The following is a 25,330-nucleotide window of genomic DNA, read 5'->3' as shown; positions in this document are numbered from 1 at the left end:
TATGACAATTATTCACTATAGATACATAATTAAATTAGACAAATAATCATCAAATGGTGACAAAATTACCTCCAGAATCCAATCATACAGCAACCCGAGAAAACCAGGAATGTCAAGAGGGCTGATAAAGCGTCATTCATAACATAGATATAATCCTTAGATGAATATATATTCAATGCACCTGTAAACATATATAACAAATCAACCATAACATAGATATATTACTTTCATAACTAAGATTATCATAATATTACCTCCATCCAAAATATAACATTATTCCATAACCATTCCAAACCATGTCAATCAAGGTTGCATAACCATCCATAAGCACACTTACAATAACAAAACCCAAAGACTACGACAATAAAGCTAACATTAACACATAACCTTCCAAAATATGGAATTGTTCCATAATTATTAATAACCTAAAGAATTCCATAATACCACTAACATGGTTCACAAAACATATCTAGCAACTTCAAGTTAGAAGGTTTTGTTTAAAAATTTCTCCAACCAATGCTTTCTCATCCTGTCATTTTTAGCCACACCCTTCTTGCATTTTCATCATTAACCAAATGATCAAAAGCTTCATCAAGCATGTCTTCTTCAAAGACTTCAACATTCATCACTACTTTATGAAACTCATTTGTATTAACTGGGCCATGACTAATAGCTGTAACAACTACTGCAATTTGTTTGAGTTGTTTAGATATCTCACTAAAAGGACTATCTTCATCCATAGTTGCATAAGTTCTCTTTCTATGGCTCCTTCCCTTAGATGAAGTTCAATTGGAAGCACTTACAAGGGCATTTTTTGACAATGTATCAAAGTCACCTTTAACGTTAGAATTTTGGATGTCATTCTGTGGGGTCTCATTTTCATCCGATTAAGAACGTTTACTCCATTACTTTTGAAAAGCCACCAATTGTCATGTCCTTACCAACAACAATAGCCATCTTATCATACTAGTCAAATTTTTTATTTAAATATTGCGCATGATTAGGATAAGCCTATTCAAAGGAATATGACAACATCAATAAATTGGATGATTTAATATAATACATTTATAAATCATTATTGTTCCCCCCCCCCCCCAAAAAAAAAACTCATTAATATATATTTCATACCAACACTTCATCATCATAAGTTTGCTAGTCACATGTGATCATCTTCAAATTATCATCCCAACCAAATCCACTTTTTTGTTTTTTTCTCGAATATCTTGAATGATTTTCCACTCTTTTCTAACCGTGCGAAGACGGTAATGCACATGTGATGAATGACACTCTATATTAATTTAGGCTTAAATTTGTTTGAGGGCTTATTGCCTTTCGCAGCCTCAACAACCAAGATTTTAAATAGCATGTCACACATTGGTTGTGTCCATCTAAGTTGAGTTCCTGGTTCTTTCTCCTTGATTGGTTCTTTCACCTTGTTTATTAGCACTTCTTTCCCCTTGTTCTTGGACATTGCTATAATCATAGCCAAAAAGACAATCTAATGAATCACAACCATTATGATATTAACAATCTAAAACATTATTACAAAAATAGTACAAAAGCTATGGAACATAAAATTTATCATCCAAAAACAATGCAAAGCCATGTTAACTAGTCTTCAAATGATACAGGCAAAAGAATTTGAGGAACCAAATTACAATTTTAACTGTTTGCCCACAAAAATAATCAATTGTTGCATTTTAAAAACTGTAAAGGATATCTACTTATGCTTTGTTAGGTACCATATACAAAGCCAATAAGGTTGTAGTTGTTAAAATAGCCAATGCATCAGGATTCAAATAAAGCCAACAACATAAATGAACAAATCTACACGTCTCCTATTTATGTAGTTTGCCCACATTGCTTGACATATCTCATCCCTCTTATGATTCCATTCTCTACTTTCCACTATAGCTTCATGTCGGCTTGGTTGGACTCGAGCACTAGACTCTGTCTCACATGTTTCATCTCATATAATTGGGTCATAGGATCAACCCCCATGACGTGATTGTGAATAACACCACATGCTAAAACTACATCAACTTGTGTAATAAAAGACTAAAATGGTTCTGCATCAAAGACATGAAAACGTTTTGTTATAACTCCAAACTCTTGCTCAGTGGTAGTTCGTAAGGAAGAATGACGAAAGTTGAATAATTCTTTTGCATTTTCAGGTGGATGATCACTAAAATTCTTTCAAATGGTATCGAACACTTCGATAAGGAGACAAGATTCCTGGTCTATTTCCATAACCAGCATCACCAAGGTAATATTTACCTACAAATTATAAATCAATTTAAAAAAAAAAAAAAATCCAACATAAAGCAATAGACAACTCACTTAGAACCAAAATGAAACCACCAACCCAACTACCACAAGAAATCAACCAGCCAACACCACTGAAACCTAAATCACAACCCACCGACCCAAAATCTCAACCCACTACCACCCAAATCGCGAGACCCATAGCCCCACCAATCCATTGCCACAAAATCGAGAGAGAGAGAGAGAGAGAGAGAGAGAGAGAGAAGAGTTGGAGAAAGAGAGAGAAGAGTCAGAGACGGAGAGTGAGAGTGAGAGAAGAAAAAAAGAAGAAGAGAGAAGAGAGAGTCAAAGAGTGAGAAGAAATAGAGGAGAGCGAAAGAAAATAATATTATTTTAATTATACATACTTGCTATAGTAAGTTCTAAATACCCATACTTATTGTAGCGAGGATGGAAAAAAAAATTGGATTTATGTACCTAGATGTTGCATGATTTTAAGAGTCTAGGTGGTAAAAAAGCAACTTGGGAGGGGGAGGGGGGTGTAAACAGCCTCCAATGCTAGTGCTCTAATAACCTGGTATGTGTGGGACGAAGGGACTGCATATACCCGAAAAAATAGTTAGAAATTCGAAAAGATCTGAATACCTTTATTTGTCAAAAGAAAAGTACAATTAATTTTTTTAATTTAAAAATTGATGTTATTTTAATTTTGGTCCTTAAAATTTGGAACTATTTTTATTTTGATATTTTAGGTTTTAAAATTTATATTTTGATTCTTCATGTGTCGATTTTATTTTCGTAATGACTATTACTTATTTCTCTTAGTAATTTAATTTATTTTTTTGAGAGAGTTTCAACCTATGACGTTCGCTTCTGATGATAACTTTTTATTATTAGACCAAGACATCGATCAGTTTTTGGTGTAGGCGAGGATTGAACCTCAGATCTCTTATACAACCATTAGAAATTTTACCAGTTGAGCTAACCGGAACTCACTTAGTAATTTAATTATTAAGTGCTCTTCATGAATACCTATTTCATAAAATACTATATTTAAAATGATATAGAATTTAGAGATTTCATTGGTTTAGCGGATTACTAAAAAAAAAAAGTTGACATAACAGTAGGGCCAATTGGAATACATAATCAAATATGAAGGACACAAATAAAATTTTTAAAATTTAAAGAGTCAAAATATGAACAATTTTAAACTTGGCCAAAAAGCAGTATACTATGGGGAAAAGTAGGGCCATATCTCGAAATATAAGAAACAGCAGTATTTTCTCAAAAAAAGAAAAAGAAAAAAAGAAACATCATTAGCAGTTTCGGCAATTTCTCAGAACAAAAGGACTGAAAAATAAAAAGGAGAAAGCAGAAGGGCATAAGAATAATAAGATAACCATTAGTCAGACAACTAAACTTCATGCATAATAGATTGATTGGGCTTTTGTTGAATGTGCCATCTGTATGACTGACGGTATGGAATATTTGAAATCAAAGCCCCAACTTCGCTTTCTCAACCTCCTTTCAAACCCCGAGCTCCATTCAAACCCCATAATAAAATATTAATATTCAGCAATTAGTGCCATTTTTTGCTAAACTGCAATTAGTGCCATACCTTTTGCTTTCCTAATCACCCACTTTATTTATATATATATATATATATATATATATGTAGAATAGAGAGATTTCATTTCATTTCCTAATCACACGGGCACAGCACTCTGTCCGTATAAAAACCTAAGAGCAACTATTGCTTTGCCATCTCCAACTTCGCGCACAGGTGAGAGAGATTTCGCGATTTTTGATCCGTTTGGTTGCTTGGAAAGTGTTGGAAAATGACAAAGAAATTAAAAAATTTCCTTTCAGAAAATGAAAACTGTACACTTTCCGTTTTGTACTGAAAGCTCGGTTGATGTGCTTTTATTTTTGGTTCTGATTCGGAAAAGTAGGATAGAGTTTTACCGTGTGATTTAATTTTCATTCAGTTTTCTCGGCAACCAAACAGGGCAAATTTAATCAAGTATGAAATTTAGTTGTTTGTTTTAGATTGCGCAGTGAAAGCACTTGAATGCTTAGTTCATCCATTGTTAGATATGCAGATTTTCCATGTGGAGAAGGAGAATGTATATATAAAAGTAATTTTTGAATCTTTCATTTTTTGGTTGAGCTCGGAGATAAAATCTGGTCGAAAACATTTTATTTTTTGGTTCTGATTCGAAAAGTAGAATAGCGTTTTATTTGTATAAGTTAACATTTTACTGTGTGATTTAATTTTCCTTTAGTTTTCTCGGCAACCAAACAGTGTAAATTTGATCACGTATTAAATTTAGTGGTTTGTTTTAGATTGCAGCGAAAGCACTTTAATGCTAAATTTATTCATTATTAGATATATGCATATTTGACAAATTCAAGAATTTCTTTATTTATTTTTTAATCTTTAACATTTTGGTTGAACGCCAAAATATAATCTAGTTGAGGTGCTTTCTGATTTTTGTGAACCAAAGTGACAAAACGTGTGTGATTTTTCTCTGCAAAACAGAGTGTTATGCCTTTTTGTTTCATGTGGTAATGATTGAACATTGATTTTGTGATTGGTGTAGATTCAGTTCAGTTTGTTATATAATCATGGCAAGAAAGATGCTTATTGATGGGGAGGTGAGCCAACCTAATGAGGAAGAAGCTCACTATGACTTTGACTTGTTTGTCATTGGAGCCGGAAGTGGTGGTGTTCGTGCTTCTAGATTTTCAGCTACTTATGGAGCCAAGGTATAGCCCTAGGATATTGAACAACAAGCTGTAAGAATAATTATGGTTTTGTACATATCAAAAAAAAAAAAAAAATTATTGGTTTGTCTTGTCTTTTGGTATTTTAGGTATTCTAATTTGTCTTATTATTTATTTATTTATTTTTTTTGACATTGTTTTTTTCATTGATGTTATAGCGTCATTAACTAAATGGGCAGGGAGAGATTTGAATGTTATTTGTTACATTAGTTTATTTTATGAGATCTAAAAGAACCAGTTATAATTTGTTTTTATAAAGATTCTTGATTGACTTGTTTGTCTTATTGTTGCTTATTGTGGTGGTACTAATCGATCTGATTGTCTTGAATTCTTGTGGAATGTAATTTTAGTTGTATCTGAATTCTACTTTGCTCTTCCCTTCGTTGTCACATTCATTTCCCTTTCTAATGGAAGCATTTGATAACTAAATGATGACTTATAACTTTTGGTAATCCTGTTGCAAGGTTGGGATTTGTGAGCTTCCATTTCATCCAATCAGCTCAGAAGTTGTTGGAGGAGTTGGTGGAACGTAAGTTGAAACAAAATCTAATCTTTAATGCTCTTCATTGGTTGCCCAACTTAATTTGTAACCCATGCACTGCAGTTCCTGAGTTCCAATTTTACTATTTTAGTTGTGATATTTACCTTGCTTTAACCACTTTGTTGATACACAATTTCTAGTATCTTTATTAACAATATGGATTCACTTTTGTCTGCAATAGGTGAGAGATTTAACTTAAAGCATAGCTTTGTACATGACATTGGAATATAGAATCAGTTCATGTAGCAACTTTATCTGTTTTCCTTTTCCTAATGTTTCCCACATCAATCATCGTGAAGAACTTTTTCACTGGTTCTAGGAATTTTAGTAAGTTGATGCAGGAATCATTAGTGAGTTGTTTGCACTTTTATGTTATTTAGTTATCATTTTCTTAGTGAAGTAGGTTAAAAAGACTCTGTAGGTGGGCATGTACAAATCTGATACTATTTTCTAATTACTAGTATCAGGACTTTTAAGGTGGTGCTGCCGACTGTTGATGTTGGGAAAATTTTGTTTACGCCCTTGTAGTTCATTCTCTGTTGAGAGGTTTACCTGGTCATGAGACAATGTTTCTTAGCTATTTTTATGTCCAACATGTTGCAGGTAGTAGCTGCTGTGTGTGTTTTTTATTTTGCATTTTCTGAATAAGACTAACCAATTTTAATTTGATAATGATGAATTGTTGATTGATTACCTTCCTTATAATAGTGATTGATTTGAGTCAAAGTAAATGAGAAATCAGCTTCTCTAAGTTGTATATAAATTTTTGGGTGGAGTTGCCAATGAGATTGAGCTGAAATGGCACCACCTCCCTTTGTAAGAGCAAGGTAGAGGGCAAGGTCTTGGGTTCGAAACCTATCAAGGATTCAAGGTGCATGTGGAACTTACCAATTAAAAAGATTTCTAGTTGGAGTGGTTGATTTGGATGTTCAACATAATTGTAAAGGTGGTATTTGTATATCAGGAAAAAAAAAAAAAAGAATAATATATGAAATTGCAGATATCTTACATAAATGGTTGATGTTATGCAGCTGAGAATCCTAGGTGTCAATTCTGGACTCATATTGTTCTAATGGCTTATGAATCATTGGTTTGTTAAATATGGAATAACGTTGGTTGAAAGTGGTAATTTATGTTCAGAAAACCCTCATTAGACTACCTAGTTCTGCTGCATTTTTTTACACATAGTGAAGTTTGAATAATATTGCTAGTCAGATGTTTAGACTTGATGTTGAAATGTAGTGACTTCTATGTTTAGACCTTATGAAAATGATTTCTCCCTAATAAATTACCAATTTCCCGGAAGGTTAAACTGTTAGGAAATGATGGTTTTAATCTTTTAACTAATATTTTAATACTCTACCTCACATGTGGGTTCAAACTCCCCTTTGATGAACATATGGGATTTTGTAAATTTTAAATGAGAGGCAGAGTGGTAATAAGGTTTGAACTAGACTACGTACCCAAGAAGTATGGACATTTCATTCGGGGTGCTATACCTGTTATACAGGTGTCGTACCCGCTATGTCATGTTATAATTTTTCAGAAATTGCTTGTGTTGTCGTGTCATACTTGTACCCGTACCTGTGTCCGTGCTTCCTAGCTACCTACTCTAATATTCTAACACTCATCTTTTGGTTTTCTAGGTGTGTCCTTCGTGGTTGTGTTCCCAAAAAGATTTTGGTGTATGGAGCATCTTTTAGAGGTGAAATTGAGGTGAGAATATAATATGTATCAATAGTACAATGAATTAATGAAAACTCCTGCTGAAATCATGTGTTCTTATATTGATTACTCATTTTAGTGGCAAAACTTTAAATGAAAAAAAGGTTTGTGAAATATTTTCTTTTGACTGTCTTCATTGCAATCATCATACTGTATCTAGACAATTAACTTATCAATTTTTCTATCAACATGGATCAAGTTCAATTTCTTGAATTTTGTTTTATTATTAATAGTTATTATAAAACAATCAGCTCTCAACCTCCAGAATTGGTTTGGAGTTGTCTGATGTTCCTTTCTGATAGGGAAACTTCAGTAGAAGGGTGATATGTGCCTTTAGGATGTAATGGAAATTTCATTTGTTCTTGGATTCATCAAGCTATACAATGGCTCCAAGCTTTTCTAGAAAGTGTGCCATGGAATAAAATTTTTGTTTGGCACATTGTGCTTCCTCTGTTTACTATTTATAGGAAAAAAAAATCCCCATGTTTGTGATGTACCAATTTTTTTGTTTTAGTATAATGTTATCATGATTTTTATTTTGTTTATATGTTGACCTTAATTGGTTTGCTGAATCCACTCTTTGGCTTTGTAGGACGCCAGGAATTATGGGTGGGAAGTGAGTGAGAAAATTGACTTCAACTGGAAGAAGCTTTTGCATAAGAAGGTATTTTTTTTGCTCTATTTTTGGTACTGTTTTCATGTTTCTCTTTTACCTAATGAAACTAACAGTTACTACACCAGTCAAAAAGTCAAGATGATTGCTAGTCAGCTAGAGAGCTAAGCTTTGGTTTGGTGTTATAGAACTTGCTATTATATATGGCAAATAAATTTATATTGGCAAGCTTGATATGACAAGTTAAAGAACTAGTTGGCTTTTGAAAATGTGAAACTGGGTCTGTTGATGGACCAGCAATGGATCAGTGAAAGATTGCCAACTGGCCTACTTCTGTGACTGATTATATGATTTAACTTGTGATTGCCTGGCTGCAGCAAAGTTTAGGTTTGTTTGAACATTTGTTGAGATCATGATTTGGTCAGTTTGCCACCTTGCCTCTTGATTGTTTAGATCGAAGTTGTTATTGTAGTCTCAATGAAGAAGGGGAAAATCTGTCAGTTTTCTTCAAAAGAAAAGAAAAGAAATAAATAAATAAATAAAATAAAGAATGGGAAGATTAGTTTGTATTGATTCATGCCTTTCACTTTGATTGATTCCCTGTTGCTTTGACTGCTCTTTTCATTTTTCCTCTGTTTAACCCAGTTTAGTAGAAAATGTATAAAATGTGTTTCTTAAGGGATACTTGACTATTGAAAAATGCTATCCTATACTATTATACCATCCCAAAAAGTCACTTTATTACTTATACCATCCCATTTTACAATACCTCCCACATCCTAAAACTCTATTCTTATTAAAATATTATTCTTTAATCTTTTTTTATTATTTCTTTTTAACCAATTTTTTTTTTCAGTTCTACTTTCCTACGCTTTCCAACCGTTTCTTTTTTTTTTTTTTCCTCAGCCTCCCTCAACCTCTAGCACCAGCTCCTCTCACAGAACCACACAAACCCATCAACAGAGCCACACACCGAGCAACCCACAACCCACCACCGATCAACCCACCGAGCAACCCACAACCCAACAACTACCCAAACACGACCCAAACCCCGGACCCAACCACCACCCACAACCCCTTTAAGCACCGGTCATAGCCAGGGAAAAAAAAAAAAAAAAAAAAAAAACAGAGAACCAACACAGTGACCCACACACAGCCGCACACAAACCATCAAACCAAAGCCAACAACGGCCACCACACCCACCACCGATCCGAATCCACACCGCCGATTTGAAACCCAGCCCATTTGAAACTCACCGGAGCAAACCCATTCAAAAATATCATCAACCCACCACCGATCAACCCACTGATCAACCCACAACCCAACCACTACCCAAACACGACCCAAACCCCGGACCCAACCACCACCCACACCCCTTTAAGCACAAAAACCACAACCACAACCACAACCAAAAACACCGAACCCACGCCGGACCCAACCAAAAACCACAACCACAACCTAAAACACCGGACCCAAGCCAAAAACAACCAAAAACACCGGTCACAGCCAAAAATCCACTTCAGCCCACTCCGATCTTCGATCTCCGTGACCCACGCCATGACCCACTCCGATCTTCGATCTCCGTGACCCACGCCATGACCCACTCCGATCTTCAACCCGGTTGGTATTGGTCGATGTTGGGGAGTTTCCTTGCTTTCACCACTTGAACGAATAAGTAGTGCATCTTCTCGACGAGATCGAATGAGGACTTCTCTATTGTCATGCTTTCTGTTGGATCCAACGGAGTAAAGTTGCTTCCATGTCCTGTAAATGGCCTCTTAATTGGTTGTGGACCTGCGATTCTCACTTCGGGCATTGATTTAGAAACAGATGCTGGATGATGTTTGGGTTTGAAAGAGGAAAGTGAGAAAGAGAGAATGAAGAGAGCGGAGAGAGCGGAGAGAAAGAGAGAAAGAAGAGAGAGAATGTAACCGAAATTTATGGGAGGAGAGAGAAATGTCTATTAAAATATATATATATTTTTTTTACAATTGTGCTACAGTACAATTCTAAAGATAGAATTGTACTGTAGCACTATTGTATAATTTTTTAGCATTTCTGTGTTTAGCATCCTTTGATGCAGCTCATTTTGAGACATAAAATGCTAAAAAGGACTGAAATATAGCATTAGCATTTTTCAATGCTAATGCTCTTAGGGAGAAGTATTTTTAAATATTCTATCTGAAGTCTGATATGGTTGTTGTAAGCTTTACCCCAGATTCAAATAAATCTGTATTATAGAACTTCAACTTCTTGAGTGTGGTTTGCATATGGATGATATGAAAGGTGCTACAAACTAGTCCAATCAGTTATAATGTTGGGCTGGGTATGATATGAGTGCTTGCTATATTTCCTTGGTTTACCTAGTACACAACCTGTGTACCTGGCTATCCCCTATTATTTTTATTAGCAATTTTTTTTACTTATTCAAAAACAAAATAGGGGTATTGTAATCTGGTGGTTTTGGAAATTTGCATATTCCATTTGTAAGCTATTTTGCTAAGGATATAGGTTGGATAGCTCATTAGTGGCCAGCTTCCTATTATTAATGGCTCTGGTTAGTTTTGTAGCTGTGATGATTTCCTGTCTTGGGGTTGCTTATATTTTGGTAACAATTCTTCCTTTGTGAAGCTATGTGTGGAAGTTCTTCAGGGATGGAGGAATCATATCTTTTAATAGGAAGAATTTAGTGTTTATACACACTTTTCCCGTTCATTTATTATTCTTTCCTATGATTCAATTGTATATCAAGTCCTGCTGATAGTTTGGATAACAATAGCAGTTTGTTGTTTACACGTATACTATTATAATTATATATATATATATATATATAATTTTTTTTTTCTCTTTTAAACTTGCAGACAGAAGAAATAGTCAGATTAAATGGAATTTACAAGCGGTTATTGAATAATGCTGGGGTTAAATTGTATGAAGGAGAGGGAAAGATTGTTGGTCCTAATGAAGTTGAGGTGACACAACTAGATGGCACTAAATTGAGCTATACAGCTAAGCACATACTGATTTCAACTGGCAGTAGAGCTACACGTCCTGCTATTCCTGGCCAGGTATTTTGTTCTACAATGGTTTTAATGGATTCACAATAGTAGACATTAATTGGCACTTTGTGACAATGCGCAGCTAGAGTAATAGGTTTAGTATTCTTTTATATGTTCTGTGTATTAGTCTGTTGAAAATGTTATTAAAGACTTAGTCTCTGTTAACTGTGAATTTCAAAAATGTTGCATGTGATCTGAGTTTGTAGTTTGATGCATCAGCCTCTAAGGGTCATACTTTTTTCCTGTCTGTTCTGCTTGATTTGGAATTCTTTTAATGTTATGTCACATCAGCGGCTGTTATTTACATGTTACCTAACTTATAAGTTGAACTAGCTTTGGCAAACCAGGTTGGTTCCGAATCAATGCTAAAATAGAAAAACTAATTCAACTTGGAAGTTAAGAACTGGTTTTAGTTTCTATTTGGTGTTTTTGAACTAGACATAGCAAATTCAATAACTTAAGAACTAGTTTGCGAAACATCCCCTTCATAAGATTTGTTTGTTTCATGTATGAACCACTACTTTGAATTAGCAAATTCTGCAGTGTAGCACCCAATTAAGTTTCTTCTAACCATGAAATTCCAGTAGATTACCATTAAATGTATGGTTTTCACTTCAGCAAGTAGGGTCCTTTCCAAATCTCCAACTTTTTTCTAAACCTGTGTGGAAAATGTATAACTACACCTAAGTTAGGTTAGGAGAACATAATTTGTATGGACACTTCGAATTTTGGGTCTTCAATAAGGAAATTAATGGAGATAGTAGATACAATGATTAAGAGGAGAATAAACATTTTGTCTACAAGAAACTAAATGGGTAGGTGAGAAATCTAGATAAATTGAAGCTCAGAAATTTTTCAGAACATTGTTTGAGTGGAGGTTTGCTCCAGGAACATATCCTTTCTCTAAATTATAATCACTGTAATCTTAGAAGTAAGCTTAGCTGTGTTGTTCATCTAGTATACCCCGTGTATTTGATGCATTATATTTTATTTGCAAACCTTATTACTTACTACAAAAAGAGAGCTACAGAAGCTTACCTAGATGTTTAGATAATACTGCTTATGAAAATTTTAAAGAGTTGAAGATGAGCAGAAAAGGCTGTCTGGGAGGTAAAGGCTTATGATGGGGTGATGAAGGATGGAGAGAGAATATTTATAAAACTTGCTAAGACAAGGGAAATAAAAACAAGAGAATTGAAGTGTGTCAAGTGCATTAAGGATGAAGATCAGAGAGTGTTTGATGCATGAGGCAGTGAGAAGACAGATTTATTATATTTTATTTGATTTTAAGTATCAAGGGCAATTTTGTAATTTTATAATACTCTGTAATGGGCTATGCCAACAGTCCATTAGATCTTCTTTTGGGTTATATTTAAGTTTGGTTATATAGTTGGTCTTAGTAGTAAAAGCCTAAGGAGTCCAAGTCCAAGTCTTATTAGGTTTTTAAGAAATCCTAGTTCAACTAGGATTAGGTATTAGTTTTCTATTTAAAGAGTTATAGTACTTTCTATTGAAGTGATTAATAATAAATGTTTTCAGAATTTAAGAGATATGAAGCTTTCTTTTATGGTTTGTGTGATGCAACCTTCTCCTAGGTGTGATGCTTAGGAAGTCTAGGTGTGATTCCTAGAATTTATCTATTTTCTTTAATTTTACTATTCACGGTTACTGTTCACATCAACCCAAATCTTGAATTTCACCTTTTGATTTCATTCCTAAAACCCTATTAATCCTTGTCCCTTTGGACACCCTATAATCCCCATTATTTTCTAGCCTATTCCCCACCAAAAACTAACCCTAATTCTTCAAAACCCAAGATATACCAGATCTGTCCCTAATGTTCTAAATCAGATTACCTTGTTCCCCCTTGTCCTACATTAGTGTTAGTAAAGGGACTTGTCCTACGGCAGTGTTAGTAAAGGGAGATGAGATTATAGAAAAAGGAAGAGTTATTGATGGCATAACCATAGCACGGTTTGAGAAGCAATAACCTCTTTGGAAACTTATGGTTGAAGCAAAGCCCAAAATAACAGTCCATGATAGTTAATTAGGTTTTTATATTTTATTTGGTTATTCTAAAGTCAAAGGGAATTTTAGTAATTTTGCGATTGTTGGGCATGGGCCATATTCGTGGGCCTTGGGTTTTGCTTATATTATTAAGTCTTATTTAGTTTATGGGTCTTTTATGTATGAGCTTTGGTTCAATTAGGTTTGGTTTGCAAGTCAAACTCGGAGTCCTAGTTCTATTTGGAGAAGTTAAGCTTTGGGTCTTATACAAGTTGTTATTGTACTCAAACAAGATAGAGCTTACCAATAAAATATTGAGTGCTTTGTGTATTAAGGCACGTTGACCTTAGTGTTCTTTTTCCTCTGTTCCTCTTCTCTATTTTTTTCTTTTGTGCAGTTTTGTTCATAGGTGCTATTCATTGTTACTGCTCATGGGCACAAGTAGACAAATTCTCCAATTTTTCCTATGATAGTTATTTTGAAAACTTTCTAATGTAAGAAATTGGAGTGTATTGAGTAAGTAAACTGAGGATAGAAACTATTAGGGGTGTGCATGTGTTGAGTTTGGGGTTTTTGTCAACCCAACCTACCTCATTAAGTTGAGAAATTTCCAATCCAGCCCAACCCAACCCACCCCAACTCGTAGAGATCAGGTTCGGATGGGTTTAGTAGTTAGGTTGGGGCTATTTTGTCAAGCCCAATGGTGTTGGTCCTTATGGTGTTGGTTTATGGAAAAATATCAGTCAGGGATGGCCTTCTTTCTCTCACCATATTATGTATGATATTGGCGATGGATCTAGAGTGAAGTTTTGGCAAGACCGATGGTGTGGAGAGACTTCTCTTGCTGTTAGATTTCCAGACTTGTTCAGATTTTGTAGGAATAAGGATGCTAGTGTGGCTGAGCTTATGATGTTCGCTCATGGTGTCCTCTTTTGGGATGTGAGATTCATTAGGAGTGTGCATGCTCGGGATCTAGAGTCTATGTCCGACTTCATGGCATCTATTTATGGTTCGCATATAAGGGGGCGAGGTGAGGATAAAATGTGTTGGATTCCTAACAAAGTTAAGGGTTTCCTGGTTAGTGGTTATTATAGAATTTTAGCTGGCACCGCTTCCATTGGGTTTCCTTGGAAAAGTATATGGAAGCAAAAGATTCCCTCTAGAGTAGCTTTCTTTGTTTGGACTGCTGCTTTAGGGAAATGCTTGACGATTGATAATTTACGTAAAAGGAAGGTGTGGATTCTGGATTGGTGCTACATGTGTAAGAGAAATGGTGAATCGGTTGACCATCTATTTCTTCATTGTCCTTTTGCTTCGGATCTATGGTCTATGGTTTTGGGCCTTTTTGGAGTTTCTTGGGTTATGCCGCACTCTGTTCTGGGGCTGTTATGGTGTTGGCAAGGCAGCTTTGGTCGTCATCGAAATGGTTATATTTGGTCCATCATTCCTCATTGCTTATTGTGGTGTCTTTGGAGGGAGAGGAATAGTAGATGTTTTGAAGATACTAAGAATTCTATTCCTGCCCTCAAGCTTCTCTTTTTTAGAACTTTAAGGGATTGGTTGTTTGCTTTGCAAGATAAATCTTTCCCCTCTTTTATTGATTTCCTAGACTCTTGTAATTTTTGTATTTGATTTCTTTTCCCTTGTACACTTCCTGTGCACTAGGGTGTTCCCTTTTTTATCAATATATCTTTTACTTATCAAAAAAAAAAAAAAAATTTCTTGGAATTGTATCTTCTCTTTTCTTGTATTCCCATGTATCTATTTTAACATTTTCATTTCAACTAAATTCATTTTGTTAACATCTTACTTCTTAATAGCCTAAGTAGGGCTGTCCATGGGTTGGGTCGGATTGGGTTTGGGGTTGACCCTCAACCAACCCGATTGAATTGGTGGAAAATGGACCCGCGGTCGACCGAATGTTCGGGTCGGACCCAGTGGCACGGGTCATCGATTGAGCGGGTTGGAGCCATTAGGTGATTTTGGGTCTAAAGCACAACAAGATAGAAATCAAAATCAAAACCCAAAGAACAAAGAAATCAAAATCCAAATAACACAAACCAAGACCAAAAGCACCAAATCCATGAGACTAAAATGAAAAAGAAAGATAAGACTAAACCCACACCACCACCACCACTCCCTCCCCCACCATCACCACATCCAGCACAATATCATTACAATTTATAAAAATAAAAAAAATAAAAAAAACTTTTTTTTTTTTGCCTAATCCACCATCAGATTGCACAAGATTAGAGTCTAAGATCAGAGTCTCAAAGGAGATTTCATGTAGATAAGAGGAGGGATTCATCAAGAGTGAGGAGTTTGAGACCCAACCTAGGATGGCAAGTGCAACAGTGGCAATAGGGCTGGCCAACTAGGCGACGTCGACAGTAAGGTGGCTAGGATTAGATAGAGAGAGAGAGAGAGAACTTTCTGAAATGGTTGAGCGTAGTAGAAACCCATGTGTTTTCCTTAGAAGTTAAGGGACCTGGACTGACCCGAAAAACCGATTTTTAAAATAAACAGACTTGCACCCGACCTGCTTGGGCATTCGGATTTGCCCGTGGGTTTTCGGGTCAGATCGGGTCATATGGGTGGGTCAGGTTTGACAGGTTGATGGACAGCCCTAAGCCCAACATTTAGTCCCTTCAACTTAATTGTATCCTACAATCATACACAATAATCATTTTGTTTTGATAGCTAAGAAAAAATATATTCAAAAAACTGCTAGATGCAAATTAGCACCAGCATATCAAAAGTACGAAAAAGATGGAAAAGCAAAAAACCTAAAAAGACATTAATTACAAAGAAAGAGAGCTAAGGAATAGAGAAAGAGAGTCACTAGATGTGAGTTCCCAAGCCCTAGCCCAATCAAACAGGGATCCAAAAAAGAGAGCAAGCATTTGGTCCTCAAATCTATCCAAATCCTCAAACGTCCACCGATTGCATTCCTTCCAAATACACCACATCAAACACAACGGAACTAAGTTCCAAATATAAGATGAATGCTTCCCCAACCAATTCCACCAACTAAATAGAAAATCTGACACCGTATATGAGGGAACCCATGAAATCCCAAAAGTCCTAAAGACGAAACACCACAGCCAATAAGCCTTTCCACAATGTAACAACAAATGATCCATTGTCTCACCACAACAACAACACATAATGCACCGGTCAACAAAATCAAAGCCTCTAAGCCGCAAGTTATCACCCGTGAGGATCCTATTCCATGCGGTTGTCCAAACAAAGAAAGAGACACGCTGGGGTGCCTTAACCTTTCAAATACCTTTCCATGGAAAAACAACGGAAGAAGAGCCATGTAACTTATGATAATATGAGCGGATAGTAAAATCCCCATTTTTTGTCATCTTCCATCTCAACCGATCACCATCAGTCCCTGAAGGTAAATTGGCTACCAAGAATCGAAAGAAATCAACCATCACATCTGCCTCCCAATCATTAGGACCTCGATTGAAACGAACATCCCAAGTTTTCCCATCCCCTGCTCCTTGACATACCAAAGATGATTCTATGGAAGCCTCTCTGTTTGCAGCGAAATTGTACAAGACTGGAAAAGCCAATTGGAGAGAGATCTCCACACCACTTGTCTGTCCAAAATTTCACTCTATCCCCCACCCAAACCTTATACTGGACATTTTTGTTGAAAACTTCCCAGCCTTTTCGGATGCTTCTCCACAAACCACAACCATGAGCACCCCTTCCCAACTTTTAGAGGTCCACCCTCCCATTCTTCCCCAAATTTCAAAGCTACCACCCTCCTGCAAAGCCTATTCTCCTCAATCCCAAAACGCCAAAGCCACTTTCCAACAAGGCTTTATTGAAAGTGGTCAATTTCCTAATACCTAGGCCACCATTAGCAATAGGCATACACAAAAATCATACACAATATTCGTGATGCACTTCTCCATTTCATCCACCATACTATTATTTAGGGGTGGCAATTCGTGTTTGCAGGTTGGGTTTGTATCGTGTTGAGCCATGAACATTCGGCTGTATGGGTTGACCCGAACCTGATCTGTTTAGCAAACGTGTCAAAAATCCTCAACCCTAACATGACTTGTTTATTAAACAGCTCAACTCGACACGACATGTTTAACCCGTTTAAATAACAAGTGATGTAAAGATTAATACAAATGACTCATTTAATAACCTGTTTGATTAGGACAATAACCTATTATCAATCCCCATATATCTAAAATTAAAATATAGTTACAACCATAAATATAGTAATAAACATATAATTACAACAAAAATTAAGCAATAATAACAAAAGCTAATACATTTATAAGCTAAACGGGTCAAACAAGTTCACATGTTGAACACGAACACGATCCGTTTATTAAACAGGTTAGCCGTGTCGATCTGAATATGATCCGAACCTGTTTAGCCTCAACCCATAATTTGTTTATAAACGAGTTAGTCGTGTCGGGTTGCAGGTCATGTCAGATTTTGCCACCCCTACTATTATTCTATGATTTTCATCATCTTCGATATCTTAATTCTTAATCCAAGATACTAAAAGCCCTCACTATTTTGTAAATCTTGACCCTCAAGTTTTACAAATCTTTCATCTTTATTTCTCCTTTTACTAAGCTTGCCCTCCATGTACTGTACTCTGCTTCTCTGTTTTGGTAATCCTAATCATTCAAACAAACCTACAGTTTCTATATATATATAAATATATATAAGTTTATTGAAATGAAAGTGAGTATGTTCTCCATCTATACAGGGAGTGTCCATATTAAGACCTTTTTTTTCTGCTACACACCTGGTAGGTGTTATATAATATGCTTCGTTGAATGCATATGTGATCGCAAGTCCAAATGATACTGATCACATAGAAGTGCAAAAGGTTCTCTTGGACTGATATTTTCAATTTCTTGATTTTTGCTTGAAGTATTAGTTTTGTGATTTACTTGTGCAGTTTATGGTTTTTGCTGGATTATGTTGTTTATGTACCTTTTCCTGGATTCCTGAGTTTGTACTCTAGTTCTACCAGTTGGATTTATAAAGTTGATCCTTGAGGTGCTTGGCGACCTTCAGTTGCAACTGTTGCTTTACATAATTAATAACTTAATTGATAAACTACTTGACACTCATTGCTTTAGTTGATGTAATCTGTGAGATGTGATATTACTCTTGCTTACACATTTTCTTCTTTCCTTTTTTTTTCACCTTTCTTTCCCCTTTTTATTTTGTAGGAGTTGTCTATAACCTCTGATGAGGCATTGAGTTTGGAGGAGTTACCTAAGCGTGCTGTGATACTTGGGGGAGGGTGTGTCTTTGTCTCTTTTATCTGTGTTGTGTAATACTTTCAGCTGCATAACATGCTCAATAGTCTCAAATGATCATCCTATCATTTCATCAGGTACATTGCTGTTGAATTTGCTTCAATATGGAATGGGATGGGTGTGACCGTGGATCTATTTTTCAGAAAGGAACTTCCTTTAAGGTTGTAAATGATGATTTGATTCTTGCCTTTTCAATTTAGACTTTGTGCAACTTTGATTCCCTAGGCCCTGAATTTCTTGTACATTGTAATAAGAAACTGTAATCATGAACATACACACATATATAAGTAGGAGCTTTGTCCAGGAAGTGTAGGATAAGTGGGAGCTGAAAGGCGAAAGTGGAATACCACTATTTTTAACGTTATTTTCATGGTTTTAAAAACTGGACCAGGGGCAAAACCATTTTTGCCTCCGGTTCCCGGTTTTCACCAGTTTTGGGGTTTTTCTTGGACCGGACTGGTGGCCGGTTCCCGGTCGGACCGGCCGGTCTGGTCAGGTTTTTAAAACCATGGTTATTTTACTTATTCCGTGAATCAGAAGCGGGGGCTTTGCACCCTCTTTTTGGACCCAAGACTCGCCTCTGCTGGGTGGGGGGGGGGGGTCTGTGAACTGGTGACAACTTTATGGTCAGTATCTCTTTCTTGCTACTGCCATACTGATTCCAATGCAACTGTTTCTGAATTCTTTGGCAGAGGCTTTGATGATGAAATGAGGGCAGTGGTTGCAAGAAATCTTGAAAGCAGGGGAATTAATTTGCACCCAAGGGCAAATTTGTCGGAGGTAATATTACTTCTGTAAGGATTACATGGATCCATACTGGTGCAACAATATCTGACATGTGTGTTTGTATATATCTCACATTCAAACTTGTGCTAATAATGATTTCTGTAATTTCAGTTGATTAAAACAGAGGATGGCATAAAAGTTATCACAGATCATGGTGAAGAGTTGATTGCAGATGTTGTACTGTTTGCCACTGGTAATTACAAACCCTTTTAAAATTACAAGGCACTTCAAGTTAGGGAGCTATGATGCCTTTGGTTACTATATATAATCTTGCATCAAAGATTAAAGGCACATTGATTGCACTGAGTTTGAGTTTCTAATTATCATTGTTTTTCTTTATTGAAATTCCTTTGGTGGTATCCTGGTGTCATGGACTGTCATTTGTTGTCTGAAGCAAGCTTTGGCTTATTAACTATGATTAATAATTGGCACAAATGTGCAAGTTGTATGTGATATTTAATACCAAGTTCAAGTTTATGGCTTGCTATTAAGCATATAATATGAATTGTCCTTGTTCTTTAAAAAAAATCAAAATATTATATGTTGATGTTTTAAATTTACTTACTTTTGAATCCCTTTTCTGCACACGAGAAATTATTATTTCTTAGAACTCTTTCAAAAATAATTTTGCATTTTGGTTGCCAAAATGAGTTGAATCCATGCAGCTGGTCTTCAAATCCTCTGGTGGGAAACGTTTCCTGATCCTACAAAGATTCTGCAGCTTTCTGCAAATGGAAAGCACAAATGTGTATACTAGGAATATAAGTAAACTAATTGTCCTAGAGACTGTCAAAATAATGCAGGGGTTTTGAGAGATCACTTGTATCTGCCAATAAGCTAACTGGTTGAAATGGTCATGATTGGTTAACTTACCATATTATAAATTTGTAAAGGTTTAACAATTAATTGTCAGTAAACTTGGACTATGCCAGCATTCTAATCATATTACTTTATATATATATATATATATATTTACTTGCTTTATAGATTTTAAAGTTGCATAAAATTTCGATGTGGTATTGTGGTTTAATTCTGCAACATTTTTTTTCCCCTTACAGAATTCTTGAGTGACTGCTCTTTTTTTACAGGTCGATCTCCTAATACAAAGCGGTTGAATTTGGAAGCTGTAGGTGTGGAACTTGATCAGACAGGAGCTGTGAAGGTCACTAGCTTTCTTATATGCTGCTCCTTATAATCATTGAATATTGTAATGTGTTTCTACTTTGACTGGGGATCCGTTGGGTTGATTTTTAGCATTAGTTATGTGCTGGATTTTCCATTCCAGACACATCTTAGTCTTCATTTATTTGTGCACCCTCTTTGACTATGTTATGGTTTGCAAAATATTAATACATATATAAAAAGAGACGGTTTATATTATAATTCATTTATGGCATATGCATAGAAAGGTAGGTTATGTTAGGAGTTGGCACCAGTTGGGGTGTTATCCAAACCAACTGATGGGGCTAGTGGGGTTCAGCACTAATCTATTTTTTGGTGTAAATGAAAAAAGTATGATAGCGTTTGAAACCATATAAAAGTTGATATGTTACTTATTGGTATGTTACCTTAACCTCATCAATCTGTTTCGTTGTTGTTCTATTGCTATATTACAATGGACTGTCTAGTGATGGCATGGCAAAATTGCTTTCAATATTTATGTAAAAAGATTGTGTATGCTATGAGAAGCGCTCATGCCGTCAAGGTCTTTGCCTCCATTTCTCTTGCAGGTAGATGAGTACTCACGTACCAATATACCTAGCATATGGGCTGTGGGTGATGTTACAAATCGAATGAATCTTACCCCTGTGGCCTTAATGGAGGGAACATGCTTTGCTGTATGTGTTCCATTTAGATCTTTTTTATTTTACTTTATTCAGTTTTCTATGCTTTTGTTCTTCCAATATTGATTTCAATGTTGTTCAATGTATTCATTTATTTTGTTCTGTCTGCAGAAAACTGTTTTTGGTGGGCAACCTTGCAAACCGGACCACAAAGATGTTGCCTGCGCTGTGTTCAGGTGTCATGAATCTTCTGATGCTTGTTAAATACATTTAAAATAGGTTATTATTATTGAAAGAGTCTATTACTAATTAGAAAGGAAAATTGTTGTTCATAGGTTCTTGAAAAATTGTTCTCATTTATCATCCTCACTGGTTGTTTCCTTGCCAGAAAGAGTTTGCTCCGTGAGTGGCATGTCACATTAGACGAAGTTCTGAGTTTTTCTGCTTTAGCATCTACTTTTTCTTTCTCTCAATGGTGTGCTAACCATGCACAGTTCAGTTTATATAGGGTTGGTTTTTGGTCTCACTCTCCTTGAATCACTGGATATATCTGGCATATGTCACTTTTTAAAATTGGATTATAAGGGATTTGCTCATAGTGGCACTATAAGATCTTGGGAGGAAATTTAGGAAGGGTTGTTTTTTTGGGTCTCCCTCTCCTTGAAACACCAGAAATATCTTGCATATGTTACTTGTTAAAAGTGAATTACAATGGAGTTTTGCTTATAGTGGCACCATAATATCTTATAGAGGAGAGATTAGGGTTTGAAAAACAAGGGTAGTTTAGCGATTATTCTCAGCAGAGCCTGGCTTAATTGGGTGGATTCAATCTCTCTGCTTCAATAATAACCTTTTTTTTCCTCCCTATTGTACAATTTTTTATCTGCAATTTTTTGTTATTCATCTAATTTTAAATTGGTTCCTTGTTCTATAAACATTAATTGAATTGCAATTCTGTTGTCTAGAGTTTGCCTGTGTTGAGTACCTTGTTCTGTATGAACATTAATGCTCATATTTGATACATAGCATGTAAACAGTGTGACATTGTGAGCACTATTATTTTAATGCTTTTACCATTTTGTTGTTTATAGTTATATTGAACATATGGAACTGAAGTAAAATATCTTATTAGCTATTTGGATTTTCTTTATAAATGTTAAATTTGCAATTTTCTTGCCAATTTGCAGCATACCACCTCTTTCTGCAGTGGGCCTCAGTGAAGAGCAGGCAATCGAGGAAGCACATGGTGATGTCTTGGTTTTCACATCAACCTTCAATCCAATGAAGAACACTATCTCTGGGTATGTATCATGATTTGGAGTCTGTCTTTACCACATAAGTTTATAATCTAACAAAGAAGCAGATGACCCTTTCATCTTTGGAAACTAAAAGAATCTTATGTGTGATAGAATTAGAGCACTTGAACTTTGTTATCTATTATCTTGCCTCTACTACTACTTACCCTGCCTATTCTTCTGCTAAATAAGTAAGATCAATTTTCCTTACTATTGAGTATGTACTTATCAAGGATATGGGGGGTAGCTATATTCATCAGCAAAGATGGTGTCATTTCGTAAGATCTATAATGGAAGACATATTGTTGATTTTATATGTATAGAAATTTGGATAAGTAATTACTGGTTAACTGTTATGGACTTATCTGTGTATACTAAAATCTTACAGCATCTTCATTGAATTCTAAATATATTCTAGTTAACTGGACATTAAATTGTTTCAATTAATTAATTTTTAGCTTGTACCTTTGGCCTGTCATTGTCATAATAACATCTAATATTTGCAAAATTTGTATCTCTGATGGCATTTATATTTGAAGATTCATCTCATATAAATCTACTCACTCACCATGTTTTATTCTCTTTTCTGTTCCAGGCGACAAGAAAAGACAATTATGAAGCTTGTTGTTGATGCTGATACAGATAAAGTTCTTGGAGCATCCATGTGTGGGCCAGATGCACCTGAAATTATACAGGTATGCTTTGTTAGCTATTCCATTTCAGTGAGTGGTTCCTATGCTTGTCAATTTTATTTATTTATTTTATACAATAGGTAACTTGCATGATATGTACAATTGTACATTCACATTGAGTGGCCATTCCTATTCTTGTTCTTACTAATTGGATTTTTAGCACATCAAATCAAAAATGATATTGAGGATACTGTGGGAATAGAATTCAGCTGATTATAAGATATATAGAATTCATCTATAAAAAAGTTCGGCCAAGTAGATTTACCTGGCACTGAAGGCACTGGTGTAAAGAATGGAGCAAAAGTTGTATGTAAAACTGTAGTCATCATTAACAATAATAGTTGTAAGTGACAATGTTTCTTGAAATTTTAAAATGTTTATGAACTATGATGTTGCTGCTGTTGTCTAAAGCTATGCTAGACACAATTCTGGTGCCTTTTTTTTACCCTCGGATGGCATAGTACAATTCTTGAATTTGTACTGAGCTCTAAAAAATGAACACCTAGAAATTTCTAGAAATGTCCAGTCCTCGAATTGTCCAAAATAATTTTAACAACAAAGCCTTAGTCCCAAAATCTTGGGGTCGGCTATGGATCCTGGACTTTAAGTAATAAGTTGCACATAGCAGTTAATGCAAAATCTCCCTTTTTCTCTTATTTCATTGTCTATTTTTTTGCTTGTGCATTTAATTCCTGATATTCTTTGTGATTTCCTTCACAGGGCATTGCTGTTGCCGTGAAGTGTGGAGCAACCAAGGCACAATTTGACAGCACGGTGAGCTGAAACTTTTTTCTTTACACCCCCTAGTCCTTTTTCGCCAGAGGAACTGGTAATATAAGGGGGTGTTATCAACATTGCATGCCATTCAACCTACCACTTAAAATGTAACAAAGTGACAATAAGGGAGAAACCTGAAAAATCTGAAATAGCTCTATGGTGGTGGCCTCATCGTGGCTCTTCTTTCTATTACCCTACTATATTGTACAACTCTCAGTCAAGTACGTTTTTCCAAATTCTAGCGAAGGAACTCCATTGCTCATAATTTTGTGCTGCATGTTGAATCTGTGTGCTGTAAATAAATGGTATATATGGTAAAATTGAAGATATGATTGAGCACCTGTTATCTCATACAACAAGTAATAACTAGGTAGACCAATCTGCACTCCTTAATAATCTGGAAGTGCTGACCAGAACTAATCTTTGCACTTTTTATGATAGACTTTTCTGATCATATTTTTTATTCCACGATTGAAGCGTAAAATTTGTGTCCCCCCCCCCCCCCCCCCCCCCTCATCCCGTATTTCTTGAGAGTTCAATTCCCTGACTTCATGTAGGTTCTTATTTTAATTTTTTCTCTCTTCATAATGTATGGCTCCTTGTAACTCATAAAGTTTGACTTTTTTCTACAGGTGGGAATTCATCCTTCTGCAGCAGAAGAATTTGTGACAATGCGGTCAGTGACGAGGCGTGTTTCTGCTGGTAGCAAGCCAAAGACTAATCTGTAAAGATACTAAGATTAGAAGAAAGGAAAAAGAATGCTAATATGCAATTGAAAGAGGAATTCTCATGGTCATAGGTCATAGTTTGGTATTTCGCTAAAAGCAAATTTGCGTACAGAATTCAGAAAGCTAAGTTAAGTTGGTTTTTGTCTCAATAAATGTCTCATCACATCACATGTCATGATGTAGCAGTGACTTTTTGGTTACAGAATATGGCAGTGTTAGTATAGATGATGAATGCACAAAACAATGTCATATGTTATATCAATTGATTTGGATCCACAAACCTATATCTTCTAGCGTGAATGCCATTTTTAACCTCAAGCCACTACGATTGTGCCCTCATTTTTTTAAGATTTGCGAACTAGGGCTCACAATATAATCATACTTTTTGGACCCTTGGTATTTTATGGTTGTGTTGATTTTTTTTCCTCGATTCACTTGGAAATAAATAAATGTGTGGCTTCGGGACACTATTGAGCTACAAGGCTATTTACTCGTTATGCTTTTTGATTGTCTTCCTTTTTTTTTTTTTTTTTTTCACCTGAAAATAAATAGATGTATGGCACCTCACTACCAGTGATCTTCTCCTGCTCCTTTGCACATCTCTCTCTCTCTCTCAAATTTTTTTTTTCCTAGCAGGTTGGAAAAAATGGCCAGAAGTGAAATTGGGGAGTCATACTTAATGTCTATAATTTCACTTTCTTAATTCCAAAGATTGCTTTTATATAATATACTGTTTACTTAAATAGAACTCAGTCTAACATTCGCTATATGTTGAAGGGGAAATATGATTGGAAGGAAAAGGTTTGGCTATAACTACTAATAAAAAGATGATGTGTTTTGTCGTGTGCAATGTGCATGACTCACTTGGTTGGTTGGGTTAAGTGAGTCATATGCATTGCACATAACAAGGACTAATGTCATATTCTTATTGATGGTTGGAGTCAAGTTTCCAAACATG

General features: G+C 35.6%; 1 protein-coding gene across 1 annotated transcript; it reads left to right on the top strand.

Annotated features, from left to right (window-relative positions):
- The first annotated feature begins 3,702 nt into the window (after positions 1–3,702).
- On the top strand, positions 3,703–24,652 carry LOC126688438 (glutathione reductase, chloroplastic). The gene is made up of 17 exons (XM_050383136.1): positions 3,703–4,048; positions 4,869–5,034; positions 5,517–5,581; positions 7,240–7,309; positions 7,911–7,982; positions 10,794–10,997; positions 18,221–18,294; positions 18,388–18,471; positions 19,003–19,090; positions 19,208–19,289; positions 20,185–20,258; positions 20,827–20,934; positions 21,052–21,116; positions 22,068–22,181; positions 22,771–22,870; positions 23,588–23,641; positions 24,277–24,652. The coding sequence occupies exons 2-17, from the start codon at positions 4,894–4,896 to the stop codon at positions 24,370–24,372; spliced, it is 1,491 nt and encodes a 496-aa protein (XP_050239093.1). The 5' UTR covers positions 3,703–4,048; positions 4,869–4,893; the 3' UTR covers positions 24,373–24,652.
- The last annotated feature ends 678 nt before the right edge of the window (positions 24,653–25,330 follow it).

Source organism: Quercus robur, chromosome 6 (assembly GCF_932294415.1).
Source record: "Quercus robur chromosome 6, dhQueRobu3.1, whole genome shotgun sequence".
NCBI classification, from domain to species: domain Eukaryota; kingdom Viridiplantae; phylum Streptophyta; class Magnoliopsida; order Fagales; family Fagaceae; genus Quercus; species Quercus robur.
The sequence above is the reverse complement of the archived record's forward strand: the minus strand, read 5'-3'. Positions and strand labels throughout refer to the sequence as shown.